General features: G+C 42.1%; 2 protein-coding genes across 3 annotated transcripts; one reads left to right on the top strand and one right to left on the bottom strand.

Annotated features, from left to right (window-relative positions):
- Window positions 1–42: 42 nt before the first annotated feature.
- On the bottom strand, window positions 43–18,267 carry elapor1 (endosome-lysosome associated apoptosis and autophagy regulator 1). Its single transcript, XM_021565754.3, has 22 exons — window positions 18,049–18,267; window positions 14,251–14,371; window positions 13,534–13,714; window positions 13,095–13,242; window positions 12,797–12,877; window positions 12,512–12,617; window positions 12,019–12,168; window positions 8,684–8,772; window positions 6,580–6,781; window positions 6,131–6,259; window positions 5,663–5,753; window positions 5,274–5,379; window positions 4,948–5,085; window positions 4,412–4,672; window positions 3,940–4,119; window positions 3,500–3,650; window positions 3,142–3,235; window positions 2,809–2,910; window positions 2,375–2,501; window positions 1,977–2,155; window positions 1,666–1,831; window positions 43–1,367 (listed from the first exon to the last, which is right to left on the bottom strand). Exons 1-22 carry the CDS (start codon window positions 18,133–18,135, stop codon window positions 1,299–1,301), a joined length of 2,958 nt encoding a protein of 985 aa, XP_021421429.3. The 5' UTR covers window positions 18,136–18,267; the 3' UTR covers window positions 43–1,298.
- Window positions 18,268–19,165: 898 nt separating this feature from the next.
- cfap276 (cilia and flagella associated protein 276) lies at window positions 19,166–21,116 on the top strand. Of its 2 annotated transcripts, XM_021565757.3 has the most exons (5): window positions 19,166–19,369; window positions 19,516–19,632; window positions 19,872–19,987; window positions 20,140–20,255; window positions 20,614–21,116. In XM_021565757.3, the coding sequence occupies exons 1-5, from the start codon at window positions 19,292–19,294 to the stop codon at window positions 20,682–20,684; spliced, it is 498 nt and encodes a 165-aa protein (XP_021421432.2). In that variant the 5' UTR covers window positions 19,166–19,291; the 3' UTR covers window positions 20,685–21,116. The 2 variants fall into 2 exon arrangements, with proteins under 2 accessions (XP_021421432.2, XP_090058781.1); XM_090202655.1 differs by lacking the exon at window positions 19,516–19,632 and having other exon boundaries at window positions 19,186–19,369.
- Window positions 21,117–22,029: the final 913 nt, after the last annotated feature.

Below are 22,029 nucleotides of genomic sequence, written 5' to 3' on the forward strand. Positions count from 1 at the left end.
TTTCTGCATATCTTCATACTGTAATGTCTTTGGACAAACGTCTTTTTTTCACAGAACCTTTTTTATAAGTTTATTTAAGAGCATAGACAAACAGTGAATTTAATGCTAAGAAAATTACTTTCAAGATTCAATAAATGAAACATGTATCAAACATTAAGTAAATGGCTCTATTTCCAAATCAAATACAACTATACCCCAGTAGTGGAGTAGAAATAAAATACAGTAATGCTTTTCACCAAATAATTTTGGCAACAGACAGTTGGATTTATTTTTAAATATATATATTTTAAAGATGTTGTATTGTCATAAGGAAGACCCATAATGGCCTTTAATAATGAAAATGCACATGTTACTGTAAGACATAATTAATTCAACAAAAGCACAAAAGCACAGGTTCACGTGTTTCGTGAAAATATATCTAAAATATTGTGGAAAATAAATCTCACCATAAAAGATCAGGTACCCACTACATGGCTGCAAACTGTATTGCTATTAGCAGAGCAACAAATCGGTCCATATTAGCACCAAAACACCAACACGATTTCATTAGAAATGCATTCTCCTCCTGGAAACAAGCATTTGTTTTGATATGACCAAATACATAACTTCAGATGAAAAACATATTCTCATTATCTAGTCCTTGCAACATCCCAGAGATGTTGAGGGTTTAAATTGAGTGTTTCTGAACAAAAGGTTTGCTCTGTTCATCTCTCTGTGAACTTATAAAGACTTCCATCATGTTCCGGCTGTTCCATTCATTCCTTTCTGTTTGGTTTAGAATATATGCTTCTTGTCCATTGGTGCTATGCAGTGAGGGGAGCAACATTCATACTGTTCAGGATGGTGCAACATTGCAGAACGTTCCAATAGAAATGTATTGTGTATAGGGTTGCAGAATTCTGGTAACTTTCCCCATATTTTCCAGAAATCCCAAGTTTTCCAGAAATCCTGGTTGGAGGAATCCCAGATTTCCTGCTTATTCCCTCCTGATTCCAGGAATCTTCCACCTGGGATTTCTGGAAAACCTGGGAATTTTGCAACCCTAATTGTGTAGAACAGGTAGAATGGGGTCCAGGAAATCGTCAGCTCTATTTAATACATTTCTATCTGCAACGCTCTTTACATTTCAACTCAATGAATAATTATTACATCCCATATGTGTTCCTTTATCCAGAGGTTGAAGGAGGTTTCATGTACTCTTCTAGCTCAGGGGTTTCCAAACTGGGGGGGGGGGTCCACCAGAGCCTTATCATTTTTAGGGCGCTGCGGCATAAAAAAAACATTTGGGAATCCTCGCTCTAGCTCATCTCCATCTCCAAACCTGATGATGACTTCAGGGGAACAGAGTCAAATCCATCTGACGATCTCTGTGGAAACACATCAAATACAGGTGTTCTCATTTTAGAGTGATCAAAACATTAATGGATAAGATAGTAACTAAGTTATATACTACTTTCCATTGCAATTTCAATGTCTCTTGGAGTTTTGAGTTACATGATTACAGACACAGGTCAGGCATTTTATTACAACAAAATCTTTGCAATGCAAAATATGTATACAAACCACATACAGTGATATAGATATTGTGTCCAGTTCCCTGTATAAGGAGGACTTCTGTTTAAAAAATTTAAAAAAAACATCACATCACCACCTTTTTGGCCTCACCTCTCTGGAGAAGGACTTGATCTTCGTGAAGAAGGATTTCTTGGTGAGGTAGATGAGGTCGTCCTCTGCATCTTCCCCCTCCATGATGGCACAGCTGTCTGCAGCAGGCAGCTCACACTCCTTATCTCCAGCAGTCATCATCAGCTTGGAGTACTTATATTCCAGCCTGCATGTGGAGGGGAGAAAAACCACACACCGTCACTGGTGCACGAATACACACACACACACACACACACAAATAGACTCCTGTCACTCCTCACATGCATGTACAGGTGTACACAACACACACACATAGACAGACTGTATCTTACTTGCGAGTTCTCTTCCAGAAGTAGCAGCTGATGCTGATGAGCAGTATGGCAGCGACCGTCCCTGTGGACACGCCGACCTTCAGCCAGAAGTCCAGGGTCACACAGGCACTGACCGTCTGGGCAGGAAGGGACACACCACCAGTGCACTGCAGGGGCTGCTGCCACACGTAGGTGGTTCTCTGAAAGAGAGAGCGAGAGAGACACACAAACACATTGGTACAATTTGGCTGTTTTGATAGTGTTATCGCAAGTCTACATTAGACACCATGCCTAGTTAAGAATCAAAAAGCTGCAAAGGACTGTCTGGCATGATGTAGAAGCTTTTTGTAGCCGTATGCTCCAAAGCCAGAAGAGAAGAGTGTAAGAAAGCAGGACTCTGTAATAATGTACTATCTTACCTGTATTCCCTGAATGCAGGCGCTGACTATCTCTCTGTAGTGGCTCTCTGTACAGAGTGGACAGGCATACAGAGACCGCCATAGGAAATGGAAGGAGCAACCGTCACACGTCCCCTCTGAACATTTACTGGACAGGACAACAAAGACCGAATCAAATGTTAAAATTCGCCAAGCAACTGTTGGCGCTCTGCTCTTACTCGGGGTTGGGAGAGTTTAGCACACTGTAGTCTGCCAGACATCACACAGTCCAGCTGGGGTCAAGGCTAAGCTGTAACAGCAAGTCTTTATTTGAGGTGGTGTAGTAGTTGTAGTTCCACCATTATTCCACAGGAAGTCACTCTCGGTACAAATATCAGCGTGTCTGTCAGTTCAGCCACATTTTGAGAGTCCCCATAGCTTCCTTCAGTCAGTTCGTCATGTACAGTAGTCCATACCTTGGGAGTGTAATCTGGTCCTTTCCTGCCACTGTAGGATCACATCTCAGTCTGATGGTAGTCGTCCTTCCCTTTTTACATGCCTGTGTTGTTTCACTGGACCTGTGGTGGACATAATATGACTTCTAAATACAGAGTCCTTTGGCAGATAAAGAGAGGTTATATAGTACTGAGTTGGGACAGTACTCTATTGTAGAACAACAAAATAGCCACCACTAGAACACATGGAATGTCTCTGCATTAACATTTCAAAAGTACTGGCTTGAAAGTATACAACACCCCTGGAACACTAACAGATTTGTTTTATTTGAAAACCCAGATTGATGATGATACCTGTAGTAGAAAATGACATCAGGCAGGTTGGACTTGGTAATGAAAGAGCTCTCAAGGGAGGCAATGCTATCCAGAGATGTGTCAGAAGTAACCCCTTCAGACAGAAACAGAACATGTTAAAGAAAGAGAGGAGAAACATCGACACAGCAATGGTGACAGCGTTTTCTGTACACCACCCTGTTGATCATGATCAGTTGGTAAAGTTACCCAACAAAGAAAATGGACAATAGTAATTTAATGTGCATGCTTGGCTTCATGCAAAGCTGTCCCCAAGCCCCTTTACCAGCTAGGTGATTTTTGGTGTGTATCCATTGCTATTTGAGAGGGATGCACCATGGAGTAAAGCTTGATCTCTTACCAATGAGTGTGTCACCGATAGTGAAGGGTTGGGATGACACCACACTCTGACCTCTGACCTCAGAGGGCACCACAGTGGACTGACAGGCGTAACCTCTGACCTCCTTCCTGCTCTCTGTCACATTGTCCACGCACACCGCCACCTCTCTGCCCTACATGGGTCACAACAGAGAATCACCATTAATGTGAGTTTCTGTGTAACCATCGTTACTGTTTTCAAGGGGTAAATCTCAAAGGTATTTTTCTTCATTCCTTGCGTCCTATTTCCTTGCGTCAGAGGGAAGCGAGAAGAGCATTCGAGGAGATAGAAAGATGAGATCTTTGCTCTCCTCTGACATTTTGATCAGGTATGAAGAGAGGATGCAAGGAAGCGAGGAAAATCATTTTGAGATTGACCAAAGGTGTATTCTAAATATAACCATATGCATCCATCAGCCGTACCTCTTCTCCACAGAGGCCGACCCTGAACTGGTGGAAGTATCGGAGGCCTTTACTGGTGAAACGTGGGCTGCTCTGGAAGCTGGTGATGTTAGCCAGGGGGGTGAAGTCATATTGGAGGACCTCTCCTCCGCCAGTGGACTGCAGGTCCAGTCTACAGTCGCTAACACAGGCTGAGTGGGCCTGTGAGGGGATGGGGGGAGAAACAGAATTACCATACATTATCATGGACACAAATGTATTACTATTATCGGGGAAACAATGAAATGCATTATCATGGGCACACCTTCAAAACACAATAAATAAGTATTGTGTAACACAGGCTTTACAAATGCAACAATGATGCATTGATCTTGATTAGTACTTTGATTTGTGTTCCGTCCCCAGCTATAAACCTTTACGCGCAAGGCCTACGTTATCTGATCAATGCACGAATACAACAGTTCTTCAGTTCGTCGTCGATCCCTTTCCTCACCTTGTTGCTGTGCGTATTGGGTCCACAGTGGATACAGGCTGCCTCCCCTACAGTCTGATCAGCCCTGATGAAGGTGTTGGGAGGGCAGCTCTTACACACGCCTGTCCCATTGACCATGTAGTGGGCTGGAGGGCAGGGGACGCATTCTGAGGCCGACCCGGAGCCCAAGGCACAGTGGCGACACTGAGAGGCCACACCACCCACCACGTTGGTGATTTGGACAGTGTACATCTTGGCAAAGTCACTGCTGTACTGCCTCACCTGAGGAGAAGTTAGGGACAGTACTCACAGAGTATGGAAGGCTATGGCACACTAGTCATACACACATCACTCCTTCATAAGGGGCTGAAATGTTATTGTGGAGTTGAGTCATGCATTGTCGGCAGAGATGTGTTAGTGTTTCGGAAGACATGGGGCGTGTTGACCCTCAGGTAAAGGTCCACTTTCTGTGATGGAAAGCTCGGCAATGAAACGGCTGAAATGTCCATGGATCTAAGTGTGTTGAGTGTGAGTGTGTCTGTGTCCATCTATCTCACCTCACTGTAGGCTTGGGTGCGTTGGAAGCCCCAGGTAAAGCTGACGGTGCTGTTGCTCTTCACTAGGTAGGAGTAGGACTGTTTCCTGGTCGTGCCACTCCAGTGCTCCACCATGTCATTGGTCCTCTCACTGTAACCCTGGGAAAAGAACAAGAAGAACCCTTATATTTCATCCATTTTCCATACGGGGCCACAGAATCTGTATTTTTGTTTACATCAATGTTACAACTCTGTAGGTCTTGAATACGGATTAACCAAAATGCACTATGTGACTACAAATACTTTAAATTGTTGCATGAAGTGTGGCATTAGATATTCTCTCCCACCGCCATAAAGTAGAGGGTACAATCAGCGGTGCACTGGGTCTCAAAGACAAAGGAGATCCGCGACAGTTCACTCCTCTCATCATCTTTAGCCACCGAGTGAGGCAACCTAGGGAGACAGAAAATACTTAAGGTAACTTCTATTTACAATTTTTATTTTTTTACTACAGCCGCATCAATACATGACACCTACTGTACAACACATATACTGTAACATTACACATACAGTAATTATGCAAATATGTTCAATTCAAGGGTAACCCTTTTTTTTTAGAAGGGTACCTATATAAAGGACTTTATAACACATTCATAATTCATGCATAACCCATTCATAAGCAGTTTCATTCGGGTGTTTTGTTGTAACTTCCACAGATTGACCCTGTGAGCCCTACCTGTATCCAGGGACAGTGAGTGAGAGCATCATGTAGTCAGAGTCCAGATCCCCTTGGGTGGTGTAGATGTACTCTCCTGCCACCTCCCATCCTGTCAGTCACGACAACAGATCAACAATCAATAACTTCACAGACCACCAACAGAGAGTGCACATCACGTCCAATGCAACACTCAGGATCAAGTAAATTACTGTATGACTGCTCATTCAAAAGTAGGCCTTATTCACACTGCTGAATTTAGCCAAACCGAGCCAAGCAGAGCTGTACCAGCGGTCCTGGTTACACACCAAAATCACCACAGTGCGGTTCGGGTCAGCGTGACAGTGTTAAAAGGGTATTTGAGTCCTTTACATATGTACCAGTGCTCTTGAGTCCACTGTAACTATTGCTTATTCATAACTAGGCCAGCCCATTACAACTTGGCTTGGTTTGCCTCAGTAGAGCGAAAAAGGTATTAGTGTCCCTTGCCCGTGCTCCTGGCTGAGTCGCTGTACTCCCGGCTGTAGACAGAGCTCCTCATGTTGTCGGGCATCTTGTTCCACCACTTGTACTCAAAGCCCACCACCGGCTCTGTTCCGACAGGACACTCTGCACAGGCTGCACATAGAGTATGGATAGAGAGTTTTGGATAAAGAGACCGTAGAGGGTTTGTTGCCCACCAGCGGCCCTCAAGCAATCAGCACAGGCTGGATATGGACATGAGGGATTGAGAGCTACAGTTAAAATGGGTTTACATTTGTGCCAAAGTGGTCTTATGTCCCAAAGGGGACATAGAGGATTAAGTAAATAATTAATGTGACAAAAGATCAGACAGCATAAAAACATTGGCGTAAGTTAGCACCTAGCACAAAACATAGCACAATAATGTCTATTTCCGTTAATACATTTCATCAATCGTTGAGGAGGGGTTTTCCCACCTGTTCCATTGGAGTAGGATCCGTGAGGACAGGGTTCGCAGCCTGAGGTGTTGGTGACAGAGAAGCCAGGGTTACAGGGAGGGCAGGTCTCCATCTGTCCAGAGGCTGGTAGCTTCACCGCTCCTCCAGTACTGTTATCCACGGTCCCTTCAACAATCTCACTACAGATCTTTGGCTCGATCCACTTGTACATCAGCTGGGTCTAAGAAACACAGCAAGAGTTATGAATTACATTTACATTTTAGTCATTTAGCAGACACTCTTATTCATGTATAATAGGTGTAATCAACTAAGTGAGGTAAAATAACCACATATCACATCAATGTACAGTACCAGTCAAAAGTTTGAACACACCTACTCATTCAAGGGTTTTTCTTTATTTTTACTATTTTCTACATTGTAGAATAATAGTGAAGACATAAAAACGATGAACTAAGACATATGGAATCATGTAGTAACCAAAAAGGTGGTGAACAAATCAAAATATATTTTATATTTGAGATTCTTCAAAGTAGCCACCCTTGATAACAGCTTTGCACACTCTTGGCATTCTCTCAACCAGCTTCATGAGCTGGAATTATTTTCCAAGAGTCTTGAAGGAGTTCCCACATATGCTGAGCACTTGTTAGCTGCTTTTCCTTCACTCTGCGGTCCAACTTGTCCCAAACCATCTTAATTGGGTTGAGGTCGGGTGATTGTGGAGGCCAGATCATCTGATGCAGCACTCCATCACTCTCCTTCTTGGTCAAACAGCCCTTACACAGCCTTGAGATGTGTTTTGGGTCATAGTCCTATTGAAAAATAAATGGGATGGCGTACCGCTGCAGAATGCTGTGGTAGCCATTAAGTGTGCCTTGAATTCGAAATAAATCACTGCCCGTGTCACCAGCAAAGCACTCCCACAGCATCACATCTCCTCCTCCTCCATGCTTCACAGTGGGAAACACACATGCAGAAATCATCCGTCTCACAAAGGCAGCGGTTGGAACCAAAAATCTCAAATTTGGACTCATAAGACCAAAGGACAGCTTTCCACTGGTCTAATGTCCATTGCTCATGTTCCTTGGACCAAGCAAGTCTTTCCTTCTTATTGGTGTCCTTTAGTCACGGTTTCTTTGCAACAAATCGACCTTGAAGCAGTCTCCTCCGAACAGTTGATGTTGAGATGTGTCTGTTACTTGAACTCCGTGAAGCATTTATTTGGGCTGCAATCTGAGGTGCAGTTAATTGCTGATTTCTGAGGCTGGTAACTCTAATGAACTTATCCTCTGCAGCAGAGGTAACTCTGTGTCTTCCATTCCTGTGGTGGTCCTCATGAGAGCCAGTTTCATCATAGCGCTTGACGGTTTTTGTGACTGCAATTGAAGAAACTTTCAAAGTTCTTGACATTTTCAGGATTGACTGACCATGTCTTAAAGTTATGATGGACTGTCATTTCTCTTTGCTTATTTGAGCTGTTCTTGCCATAATATGGACTTGGTCTTTTACCAAATAGGGCTATCTTCTGTATACCTCCCCTACCTTGTCACAACACAACTGATTGGTTCAAACGCATTAAGGAAAGAAATTCCACAAATTCGCTTTTAACAAGGCACACCTGTTAATTGAAATGCATTCCAGGTGACTACCTCATGAAGCTGGTTGAGAGAATGCCAAGACTGTGCAAAGCTGTCATCAAGGCAAAGGGTGGCTACTTTGAAGAATCTCAAATATAAAACAAATTTTGATTTTTTTAAACACTTTTTTGGTTACTACATGATTCCATATGTGTTATTTCATAGTTTTGATGTCTTCACTCTTATTCTACAATTTAGAACATCTTACAAATAAAGAAAAACCCTGGAATGAGAAGGTGTGTCCAAACTTTTGACTGGTACTGTATATATGCTACATTATGGATAATCATCATGACTGAGCACATACTGGTTGAATAGAACCTGTCAGGGCTAAACAGGAAATTAATATGTAAGGAAAGCTGATACCAACTCCAGCTGGTGGTCACTGCAGTGACCTGAGCCATGAAAAACCAACTGACTGCTCACATAAGAACAGCATTGTCAGTCAGCTTCATTTACTTTCTCATTTACTTTTCCCATAGTATTACCTGTCCTTTGGAGTCACATGGGGTGTGTGTGTAGAAGTAGTCACTGGTGGTACATGCAGGCCTCCGCTTGCAGCTCCCTGATCCGGCCTCTGGAAGAAGAGTTTGAACAAGGAAACCAAGGTTGTGTTCAGTAGGTTGTGTTCAGTCACATTTCGAAACAGAGTGGTAGTGCATGAACTTGTCCAATAACAAAACAGATTTTTGTGTTCTGTTGCTAAACATTTTGTGACGGTGTACCCTACTGAACACGACCCAGGGGAAAACCGCCAGGAGGCAGGAGAAAAACACAACCACCATTAAGATCCAGAGATACCATACACACTTAGACTAAGTCAACCAACCACACAGCCTGTGCATTTAACTGAACCAAGAGCATATACAGTATATTTGCATAAATTACAAATGTGTGTGGTGACTTGCAAATGAGCAATCCACTATTCAAGCGGTTGTAACAGGGAGAAATATCTAGTTTACTTACACTTAGGTTGGAGTCATTAAAATAATTTTTCAACCACTCCACAAATTTCTTGTTAACAAACTATAGTTTTGGAAAGTCGGTTAGGACTTTGTGCATGACACAAGTCATTTTTCCAACAATTGTTTACAGACAGACATTATTTCACTTATAATTCACTGTATCACAATTCCAGTAAGTCAGAAGTTTACATGCACAAAGTTGACTGTGTCTTTTAACAGCTTGGAAAATTCCAGAAAATGAGGTCATGGCTTGAGAAGCTTCTGATAGGCTAATTGACATAATTTGAGTCAATTGGAGGTGTACCTGTGGATGTATTTCAAGGCCTATCTTCAAACTCAGTGCCTCTTTGCTTGACATCATGGAAAAATCAAAAGAAATCAGCCAAGACTTCAGAAAAATAATTGTAGACCTCCACAAGTCTGGTTCATCCTTGGGAGCAATTTCCAAACACCTGAAGGTACCACGTTCATCTGTACAAACAATAGTACGCAAGTATAAACACCATGGGACCACGCAGCCGTCACGCTGCTCAGGAAGGAGACGCGTTCTGTCTCCTAGAGATAAACGTACTTTGGTGCGAAAAGTGCAAATCAATCCCAGAACAGCAAAGGACCTTGTGATGATGTTGGAGGAAACAGGTACAAAAGTATCTATTTCCACAGTAAAACGAGTCCTATATCGACAAAACCTGAAAGGCCGCTCAGCAAGGAAGATGCCACTACTCCAAAACCGCCATAAAAAAGCCAGACTACAGTTTGCAACTGCACATGGGGACAAAGATCGTACTTTTTGGAGAAATGTCTTCTGGTCTAATGAAACAAAAATAGAACTTGTTTGGCCATAATGACCATCGTTATGTTTGGAGGAAAAAGGGGGAGGCCTGCAAGCCGAAGAACACCATCTCAACCGTGAAGCACGGGGGTGGCAGCATCATGTTGTGGGGGTGCTTTGCTGCAGGACTGGTGCACTTCACAAAATAGATGGCATCATGAGGTAGGAAAATTATGTGGATATATTGAAGCAACATCTCAAGACATCAGTCAAGAAGCATACTTCCAAAGTTGTTGCAAAATGGCTTAAGGACAACAAAGTCAAGGTATTGGAGTGGCCATCACAAAGCCCTGACCTCAATCCTATAGAACATTTGTGGGCAGAACTGAAAAAGCATGTGCGAGCAAGGAGGCATAAAAACCTGACTCAGTTACACCAGCTCTGTCAGGAGGAATGGGCCAAGATTTACCCAACTTATAGTGGGAAGCTTGTGGAAGGCTGCCCGAAACGTTTTACCCAAGTTAAACAATTTAAAGGCAATGCTACCAAAGACTAATTGAGTGTATGTACATTTCTGACCCACTGGGAATGTGATGAAATAAATAAAAGCTGAAATAAATCATTCTCTCAACTATTATTCTGACATTTCACATTCTTAAAATAAATTGGGGATCCAAACTGACCTAAGACAGGGAATTTTTACTAGGATTAAATGTCAGGAATTGTGAAAAACTGTGTTTAAATGTATTTGGCTAAGGTGTATGTAAACTTCCCACTTCAACTGTATGTAGTACCAGTCAAAGTTTGTACACACCTATTCATTCCAGGGTTTTTCTTTATTTAAAAAAATGTGTTTGAGACAAATCAGTTGTGTTGTGACAAGGTAGGGTTGGTATACAGAAGATAGCCCTATTTGGGGAAAAAACAAATTCATATTATGTCAATAACAGCTCAAATAAGCAAAGAGAAATGACAGTCCATCATTACTTTAAGACATGAAGGTCAATCAATCCTGAAAATGTCAAGAACTTTGAAAGTTTCTTTGTGCAGTCGCAAAAAACATAAAATGCTATGATGAAACTGGCTCTCATGAGGACCGACACAGGAAAGCAAGACCAAGAGGATAAGTTCATTGGTTACCAGCCTCAGATTGCAGCCCAAATAAATGCTTCACAGAGTTCAAGTAACAGACACATTTCAACATCAACTGTTCAGAGGAGACTGCGTGACAAGCAGGCCTTCATGGTCGAATTGCTGAAAAGAAACCACTACTAAAGGACACCAATAAGAAGAAGAGACTTGATTGGGTCAAGAAACACGAGCAATGGACATTAGACCGGTGGAAATCCAAATTTGAGTCCAAATTTGAGATTTTTGGTTCCAACCGCCGTGTCTATGTGAGACGCAGAGTAGGTGAAGGGTTATTCTCTGCATGTGTGGTTCCCACCGTGAAGCATGGAGGAAGAGGTGTGATAGTGTGGGCGTGCTTTGCTGGTGACACTGTCAGTGATTTATTTAGAATTCAAGGCACACTTAAACAGCATGGCTACCACAGCATTCTGCAGCGATACTTCATCTCATCTGTTTTGCACTTAGAAGGACTATCATTTGTTTTTCAACAGGACAATGACCCCAAACCCTCCTCCAGGCTGTGTAAGGGATATTTGACCAAGGAGAGTGAGGGAGTGCTGCATCAGATGACCTGGTCTCCACAATCACCCGACCTCATTGAGATGTTTTGGGATGAGTTGGACCGCAGAGTGAAGGAAAAGCAGCCAACAAGTGCTCAGAATATGTGGGAACTCCTTCAAAACTGTTGGAAAAACATTCCTCATGAAGCTAGTTGAGAGAATGCCAAGAGTGTGCAAAGCTGTCATCAAGGGAAAGGGTGGCTATTTGAAGAATCTCAAATATAAAATATATTTTATTTGTTTAACACGTTTTTGGTTACTACATGATTCAATATGTGTTATTTCATAGTTTTTGTCTTCACTATTATTCTATAATGTAGAAAATTGTAAAAAATGAGTAGGTGTATCTAAACTTTTGGACTGGTAACGTAGTTGGTGCTAGAATGCAAACATACCTGCATATTTGTCTACTTCACACTGCTGGCACACCGTGGCTCCCTTGTTGGAGTAGGAGTCAGCAGGGCAGGGGGTACAGTGAGCAGAGCCTGGCTTGGCGCTGTAGGTCCCAGGTTTACAATGGAAACACTCTGACGTATAGGCAACCCCTGGAGGAGAAGGACGATTACCAATCAGTAATGATTAACAGAAACAAGAGTAAAAAGAGGTGTGCATCTTAGCTTTACAGTTTTTCACATTGCAGCACTTTTGAGGGGTGGCCCCAACCGGGAAGTAAACCTCGGTCCAGCGACTGTCAAACCGTAACACCAAGAGATCCTAATCTCTTGACGAGTTTGCTAGGTGTTGGGTCGACAAATTGCTCAAATGTTTTGACTAATGATTCAAATATTCCTGCCGGGGTATCATAATCAAGCCTAAATAAACAAGGGAGGGCAATCTGCTAACAATTCAGGATACAAAATGATGACATTGATGACTGCTGTATAGTACCTGAGATAGCAATGTTGCGAAGCAGCACAGGTTTGACAGCACTGCCCACCAGTGCAAAAGACGTGGTCCTCCAGTAGAGCACGTTGTTGCCTCGATTCAGCTTCAACTGGACAGAGACAGAGAGCGAGAGAAACCGTCGGGGTCATACATAAACCCCCTTAATTTGTTAATAGACATTAGCATAGCTCGCGCAGATAAGATTTGGTTTAAGGTTCTGAGATTAGGGTCACCCACCCCACCATGCTCAGTGTATGGACATGTGGGGGCTATATTAGTAAGACTCACATTGTGGGGAGTCCAGTCTTTCTCTGAGGTCCTCATCCAGCGACCCTCAGAGTCTGTGGACTCGCACTGGTCATTCTGAACCTGGACGGAGGACAAGACAGTGCGAGGAGATCAATATTACATTGCTGCCTGACACACACACAGTTGAGTTCATTACAGTTACTCGTTTAGATAGCACGGAGATGATGGAGATCGATTGAGGAGCACATCACGTAGCTCTGTCCATTGGAATGAATGAAGAGTATCATCATGGAACACTCACATAGAACACTTAAAACATAGAACATGCAACACTCACGTAGAATTCAAAGAAGATGGTGTTGTCTGGGTAGAAGTACTCAAAGGACACAGTGCCTGCTTTCTTCAGGCTCACCGCGTAGGACAAGGTAGAGGTGCACTCATCTATGTTCGAGGCAATGTAGTCGCCTTTCGGTATCCAGGTCGAGCTATAGCGGAAGACAAAAGAGACAAATACTGTTAGAAATAGACAGTAGCTCTAAAGGTTGAGATAAATAGTAACCAAAATAAGGGTGTCTTCCAATGCACTAAACAGTATGCGGCTGTGTAGAAAGGTAGCCTGGTCCCAGATCGGTTTGTACTGTCTTGCCATCAGGAATTGGCTGTACAGATCTGGGACCAGGCTGATGTAAATGGCCATAAAATAACCGAAGCTTGAGATGAAGAGTTACTACTCTCTTCCCACACCCGCTGTAAGCAAGACAGAGAGAGATACTGACTTTGAGCAGTTGGTGTAGATGTCAGCTATGTTCATGTTCATCCCGTGTGAGATGAAGCCAGCCGGCATGCTGTCCCACTCATCGAAGGCCACGCCCGTCCCCAGAGAGTAGGTCCCACCAGAACACTTCTGACACTCCTGGCTTCTCATGTCCAGGAACTCCCCCTCGCTGCAGGAGAACGCTGGGGGGGGGGGAGAGAAGAGAGGGATGAGACTAGTGCAGGCCAGGAAGACACTGTGGGTGCATCTCAATAGTCCTTTCTTTGCTCCTCACATCCTCTCTCCCCGCCTCTTCAAAACGTCATAGGTTCTGAGGAGAAGATGTCCTCCAATGGTCTCCTCACTTACCTCCGACACTTACCTCCGACATTTTGAAAAGGAGGTGAGGGAGAAGGTGAAGTATCAAGAGAAAGACTGAGACTTACCTTGAAACTGTGTACTGCATGTAGAGAGTTGTAATAAGGGTATACCTTTAATGACTGTGATATTGGATTGTGTGAAGGGTGTTATATAGTATAGTTAGTACATAGTATGAATACATAGTATGAAAGTAGAGCAAGGTAGGGTGGGTAGGGTAGGGTAGGGTAGGGTAGGGTAGGGTAGGGTAGGGTAGGTAGGTAGGTAGGTAGGTAGGTAGGTAGGTAGGTAGGTAGGTAGGTAGGTAGGTAGGTAGGTAGGTAGGTAGGTAGGTAGGTAGGTAGGTAGGTAGGGTACTCACTACACTGTGTGCCCTTGACAGGGTCAGGGAGGCCTGTGCACGTGTCTGGTTTGTTGGGCACCGCCACCCTCCATCGAGACCCCAGCACATCGCAGTCTGTGTACTCAAAGTGGTAGTCGGACTGCAAGAAAAAACACACACAGACTCACACTTCTCAGGTATTTATATATACTTTGTGTATAGAGCCTGAACAATGGATGAAATGCTCACAAGGTAGTCCTCTAATGGTGACACTAGTTTTTGAAAAGTAGGTAGAGTGTACTAGTTTGAGATCAGTGTATTGGGACTTTTTGGAACATGACATCACACAGGTTATGACCTAATTCACAGATATCCATTCAGAGTATATTCAAGTCAACTCCTAAATAAACTCATATTCATTTTGATGGACCATTTTACCATTGTAATCATGCTCAGAGAGTCTAAAATTTGTGAAATAATACATTTTGACTGATTTAACTGACTTAAAAAATTGTATAACTGGCCAATACACATGACTTCTCAACATAATGCATTACCTTCAGCCAAATTTCCCTCTAAACTAGACCAACCCCCTTTCCAAATAGAAGGATCGGATCAATATTTGCGCAGTCAAGAGGCTGCTGCCTCACCTGTTGTCTTAATCTCCCTCACCTTGGGGTTATTGACTTATTTAGTAGCCAAGGAAAAAGATGGAAAAGCTGCAGACCAGGCCAACCCTTCTGTCAACAACTCATTGCAATCATCTCTTAGCAAGTCATTACAACTACAGACAGAGGACAGGCAACATAAGATGTCTTGTTTGTTTCAAGTGGCTTTGCTATAGGTGTGATAGAAACGTTAAGTCTTCCTTCGACAAAGGTTGCTGTAGGTGTAGCCCTCCCATCATAACGTCATCGTAGGAGTACTCTTTACTTAGAAGATGTAAGCAGTGAGTCAGTAAGCAGAATATAAAATGCATACTGAGAATATACAGAAGAGTACTGTCTCTTCCTAGCCTGGTCCCAGATAGAGTATGTTTGTACTATCATTCCAACTCCTTGTCACTCACTGACATGATAATTCCATAAGGGGTTGGCAAGACAGCAGAAATGGACTGGCACTCAGGATCTTCTCATAGCCACTGTGGAGTGCCGTGAGTCCTGACAAGCAAGGCTAGTACAGGGTTGAAAGTCAAGGCATCTAAATAGGCCATTGGGCCATATATGTGAAGAATTACTGGGCTACGTCTCAAATGGCACTCTATTCCCAACCTAGTGCACTACTTTTAACCAGGGCCCATAGGACTCTGTTCAATAGTATTGCACTGTAGAACAAGACCACTTTGCAGAGTAAACCTAACCCCCACTCTGGACCATGTAGGATTAATAGTTAACAACCAGCAGACAAATGTTCCCTCTAACACACTTCTGTTTTTTATTAGTGCAGCTACATTAGCTTTTGTTTTAGAGATAAGGGGAGTGAGTGGGAGGAGAAGAGGGAGGGAGAGGGGAGGGAGACAGAGAGGTAGAAGAAGAGAGAGAGAGACAGAGAGAAAGAGAGAGGAGAGAGACAGTGGGAGAGGGAGTGAAAGTGAACCGTTGATGGATAAAATGAAAATTCATGAATTGAAGATGTGCTCTGCCTGGCTCAAATGTAATACTCCTTGTTCATAAAAACATGAGTAAACCGTGGCAACGGGACATTGTGACCCTGTCTCCTCATGGTCTCACAGGCACACACACACAGGTACTGTCAGAAAACAAATCATTCTGATGAATCAGTCAGCCATGGTGTCCCTTCAACTTAATCTGCCTCTAAGCTCTCTCACCTTGGGGTAAAGGTGGCTGTAGGTTTCCTGGAACACATTGTCCTTACATGGGCCTAATCATGATGCCAAGTCACTTGGGGATGTTAGTTCTACTATAAACTGTTTTTGCTCCAGCTGATTTTGCTAAGCATTCATGAAATGTGTACAGCTTATGAATGTGTTACGTATGACTTAAGAATGTGCTATGAAGTCTTTATGTAACCTTGTTAACCCAAACAAGGAATAATGTATGGGTCATATATATGTTGACAACTTCCAATACCAGCAAGCATGGTGCATATCAGCTCTCCATTCACACCCCAGCAACAACGCTATTGATACAAGAAATGCCTAGGCATTATCAAACACCACAGTAGTTATGCAAATAGTAAGAAGAGAAAGTAGACTACAGCCAGGAGAGTTGTTAACTGGAGAACTAAGGACTTGTTTAAGGCAGAAAACTGTTGCACACACACAGGCATCTGACTATGACTAATAAAGGCTATGTAAGCAACACCAAACTAACTGACGCCATACCAGTGTAACACATGTCCATAAGAGAAATGCTGCTAGCAGAAGCCTCTACAGCAGGGGTACTCAAGTACTATGTGAGACAGTCCGGTCTCACAGATTTCCTAGGTGGAAAAGAACGGTCTGAATGGATATTGTCATTCATCAGCGTGATAACAAACCCCCACCTCACAACCCATGCGACCCCAAACTGTTCACCACCCCTCTTGTTGACAGAGAGAACATTTTGTAGTTTTAATGCTAATTTCCTACAATTCTACACATTTTGCCATGTCTTATGTGTGTTCATATGATACTGGGGTGGAAGCCCGACTGAGTTCGCCCCCCAAAACAAACATTTCCCTACACCCGCAATAACATCTGCTAAAAACGTGTGTATGACGAATAAATGTTTTTATTTGAAAATGTTTTATTTATTTATTTTTTATTTGGGACCCATGGTCCGTATTGACCCCGTTCTTGGTCCAGATCTGGCCTGCAGTCGGTCTGTTGAGTACGGGAGCTCTGCAGTACTGAATTCAGATAACATGACATTGACAAACTCTTTAGGAAAGTAGAAAATTAGGCATCTATTGTTTTTACGGTTAATTTCTGTATAGGCTACCTCAGAGTGAATGTGTGTATGGGGTTGATGATGGTTCAACAGAGTTTTAAAATGATTACATTTGACCTCAGCGCTTAAAATAAAATAAATAGAGAACAGTTGGCCTGTTGATTAGGTCTAGGGGCACAGTTCAGCACCTCTACCACCAAGACTCCTTCTCCTACCCCCCATGCTGAAAAGTGTGATACAACAGGTTTTTTTTAAAACTGACCCCCACTATCTTGAAATACCATAATATTACATCAGAATTCTAACAGACATACCAACAGCTTTGCATTTATTCTGTCCTATAACTGGCCACTCAGCCATGTGTGACTGTTTTGAATTCTATGGTTGTGATAACTCATTGCTTTTTGCATCATATTTCCATAAAGCCTACAATAGCAAACGTCTATTACTCATAAAATATTCCTACTAATTGTGTGAAGGGTACTTCTTCAAATACGATCAGGTTTCTAGATCATCTTCACGTATGATGGCTCGTTGTTTACAGTGTAGTGCATTTATGGAGGTCAAATTCAGAGGTTACTAACTGAGACGTAGGCTACATCAGACAACGTGTATGTCAATATGAATGAGTTCTGCTCCAACTGATCAGTCAATATGCTTTTCATAATGGACCATAAAAGGATGGATCATGTATTTTTAAAAGACGGCATTGAAAACTACAGGAAAATGTTTGCAATTATTCTGTAGAAATTCCCAGCTAGTTAATAGAAACGTTACAGTTTAGACGAGTTATACAAAATGTACAATTATGTGAAGCAATGCAATAGGTTTTGTTTAGGTTACCTAATGAAGTGCACTTTATGTAATTGTTAAGCCATATGGGTGAAAATACAGTCAATTAGTCACAATTATGTTAAAAGGCAATTTATCATTCCATGCTCCTTACCTCTTTGCATATGGGCAAATCACTGGACGCGTAAATTTTAACAAAAAATAGCCAAAGAAGGTGAAGAAAACTGTGTGAAGCTTTCATCTTTCTTGAGCAGCAGGTAGGCTACAATTAACAGCTTGCAGGTCCACTCCACGCTGGAGGTGAAACTCATGCGGGGCGGAGGGTTGAATTTATGCCACGACAGCTGGCAGCATCCTCTAGCAGTCTACCTATGAGGCGCAGGCGCTTTCACTCTCTAGATAGCGCTCTAAAAATAATTAAATAAAATGCTCGTTTTTAGATTTTTATTATTCAATTAATGGTCAGCATGATTGTGTATATTTTACTGACACAATCAATTATCTTTCGCATTTAAAAATTCCGGGGTATTTGCAGGCATTACCGCACTCCACAGGTGCTTTTTAACATGATTAGTGCTATCTGGTATCCTTGGGACGTCCATATGCTAAACCCCTACCCTTACCCTTATAAAACTCTAACCTTAACGGCTTAACCCTTACCTTAACCATTTTAAACGTCAACCTCAATGGGAGGTTTGGACGTCCCAATGAATCCGGATAGCGCGGCCCTTTTTGACAAGTGCACGATATTGTCAACTGAAATTAGGCCTTGTGCATTTTTATTCGGCCCCATTTGTTGGTAAACAGGGATTATACAAAAAATGTTAGGCAATTGTTTTTTGCACATTTTTGTTTATATGAAATATAGCCAATTTTGACTTTGTGGCTGTTGTAACTAGTGGACTGGAAACCCCTGGCAAGACACGGCAATTGGTTGGGTTTACATAGTAGGAAACATGAACGTGATATTACAGGGTACACTCATTTTGTAATATTTATTTTTCATTACAATATTGTTTGCCATAAATAATATCCTAGTCATTAATCATCAACTCATTATCAATTATGTTGTTTTTAAAACGCTTGTTTTTTTGTTGATGCTTCACATCGCTTTGAGATGTCTTTGTGTAAATGAATAGCGCTTGCTATATACCTTCAATAAATTACATTAGTCAAAATTGGCAAACCTAAACCTTTCGTAAACTCACATTTCTGCAAAGGATAAGGAATAGGTAAATATTTTAATAAATTATATATGCGGATGAGGTGTCACAATGAATCGCCTAGCAACCATGGTGAGTTAGTCAACATTCTAGTGCGACAAACAAGGGGATACAATTCGGCGGCAAGAGCATGTGTTTATCATCCTCAACATTGTAACATTTCGAGTTTTTATAATGCCACGAACGAGAGATCCCTTTCCTTTTCCTAAAACTGAGAACGACTACTCATTGACTGGGGCAAGGCAATGTCAGGTAGGCCTAAATTGTAGTTCTAGCACTGATGATATTTAGCATTTTTTTTTTTGCCTAAAATATATATATATGTTTTTACTTTTAAGTAGGCCTACATGATTTCCGCTATTTGATCAGTCTATGCATTCTTCCTCCCAAATTAACAGAAAGAGCCATTTGATAAACCAACTCACATAGCTCAAAATGACGAACCGTGGAGTCGTCTAAATGACAGGGCTACTCTAGCCAGCATTAGGAGGAATGTCCGGTACCATGACCGGCAGGTAGGCTAATATTATTTCTCTATAATAGGCCTAATCCTATTATTAGCTTGACACAAAGGACAACATGAAAATAAGTTGTACTAGCCAAATTCAGCTAGCTAGTACAATATAAACTTATTTGACTTGACTGATTCATGCACACATTTTACAGAAATTGAAGAAATTCAGAATTGACATCACAAAATGACATACAAACAGAACGATCACCTATCACATTACTGTACTCTCTCCCAACCAAGGCACCTAAAGACAGCCTAGACTTCCATTTGAAATCAACCTATGACCACCACCAAGAGTTCCTCAGTAGTAAGAACCAGACCTTATACCAGAGGGAGACTTTTACTGACGACCATGGGTGAGTGTGATGGAACTGGGGGGGGATGCTCAACTTTGGTGCTGCTGTAGTCGAGAGCTCTGGTCAAAAGTATTGTACTATATAGGGAATAGGGTGCCGAACAGAAGCTGCGGGAAGAGATTAACTCAACTAATGTAAAACTAACTCTGTAGGAGGACTCTGAAGAACCGTGGAAAACATGAAGCGCCCTTGTGTGAAACCAAGACAGAAGTTAAAGTATGGCTAAACTCACAGAAGTCTTCCATCTACAGCATTGAGGGAACAATAGGTAAGATTTCAATACAACCCTAATGACTTGTTCAATAAATAATTGATTAGCGAATACTTAGCGAATACACGCAGGCAAGAAGAGGATGAGTAGGACTGAAATCCAATCTATAATCAGGTAGTCTGTGAAAGGAACATCTATCGTCATCTCAGCTACTTCTTGTGACTGGTTATTTTAAGAGCTTTTTGACCATTGCCATATCTACTGGGACTCCTAAAATATTGTTGTCCTAGTTCTGAGCTAATTGTAAAAGCCCTGGGCCTGGCCAGGTATGAGTGAAATCAGTTCTCTACTAGCCTAGGCAGGGCATTTTCCCTAACAATGTATGATAAGATGTTTTTTTTTTTTGTCTCCACAGAATCTCATCACAACGCCTCTACTAACAGGGGATACTCCAGGAAGCACGACGGGGGATTCTACTCCACCTAATAATACTGTCACACAACTCACTCAGTGGGCGATGGACATCACTGAACTTCCAGTGAACTACCCCCTACACAAGATCATTACTATATTTAAGTATTCAAGTCGCTGAAACATCTTAAAATATAAGCATTCCTTAACTTTGACAGCATAGTTGTTGAGTGGTGGTTGCATTTTCAGCACAGAAGCCAACAGTTGTGTGAAAGTATGAACCTTATAACATCAAAATGTTTGTTTGGTTGCACATTGATCAAATGTTTGTTTGGTTGCACATTGATCAAATGTTTGTTTGGTTGCACACTGATCAAATGTTCGTTTGTTGCCACCCAGGCTTTTTTTTTTTTTTAATGGAGAGGAAGCAGTAGAACCACTGAATGTCTGTTATAAAACTAACCTGGCACACGTGTTTCCCTTCTCTCCATAAACGCTCACTACTTTTGTCCTTAACTCCATTATCTGGCTAAAATAATTGTGCACTTGTGATCTAGCTTGCCTGGACAAGGGTTGGCTTGCGAGCTAGCCAGAAAATGTTGGCTAAGAAGCTACAACAGTGTTAATTATCGTCTCAGGCAGTAATTTATAGCAGATCAGAATCGCTGTTATACTCATTGGCCAGTGTGGAGAATGAGGTAAAACTACAAAACTCCTCGGCACTAGTATATCTGATCGAGTCATCACTTCTGACCACAATTTATTGTAGAGCCCTGAAGTTCATGCTCATTGCCTCAGGAGCTCGCATGTCGGGTACTATCATTTCAGAATCGGGGCAAGGTCAAACCCCAACCGGATCAAATCAGACCACTGTGTAGAACTATAAACCTAAAACAATCACACACTCATTCAGCCGCACAGGCACACAACACGCACAAACATAACACCATTCAAACAAAACTGACAGTACTACCGCGTTGTTGTATTTATAGAGCGCAGAGAATCATGGGAACTCGGAGGAAAGAAAGGTTGGAGTAAAATAATAGCGTGCCCTCGTGTGGCCATCAATGGTAATGTGGGCATGCCTTGTAATGAGTAGGCCTACATTAGCTTGTTTATAATAAACCACACAACATACAGAGTACTAGTCAACATTTTGCACACACCTACTCATTCAAGGGGTTTTCTTTATGGAATCATGTAGTAACCAAAAAAGTGTTAAACAAATCAAAATAGATTTTAGATTATTCAAAGTAGCCACCCTTTGCCTTGATGACAGCTTTGCACACTTGACATTCTCTCAGCCAGCTTCATGAGGTAGTCACCTGGAATGAATTTCAATTAACAGGTGTATCTTCTTAAAAGTTAATTTGTGGAATTTCTTTCCTTCTTAATGCGTTTGAGCCAATCAGTTGTGTTG

The sequence above is a fragment of the Oncorhynchus mykiss genome, chromosome 16 (assembly GCF_057628025.1).
Source record: "Oncorhynchus mykiss isolate SJ-2025 chromosome 16, ASM5762802v1, whole genome shotgun sequence".
Lineage (NCBI taxonomy): Eukaryota > Metazoa > Chordata > Actinopteri > Salmoniformes > Salmonidae > Oncorhynchus > Oncorhynchus mykiss.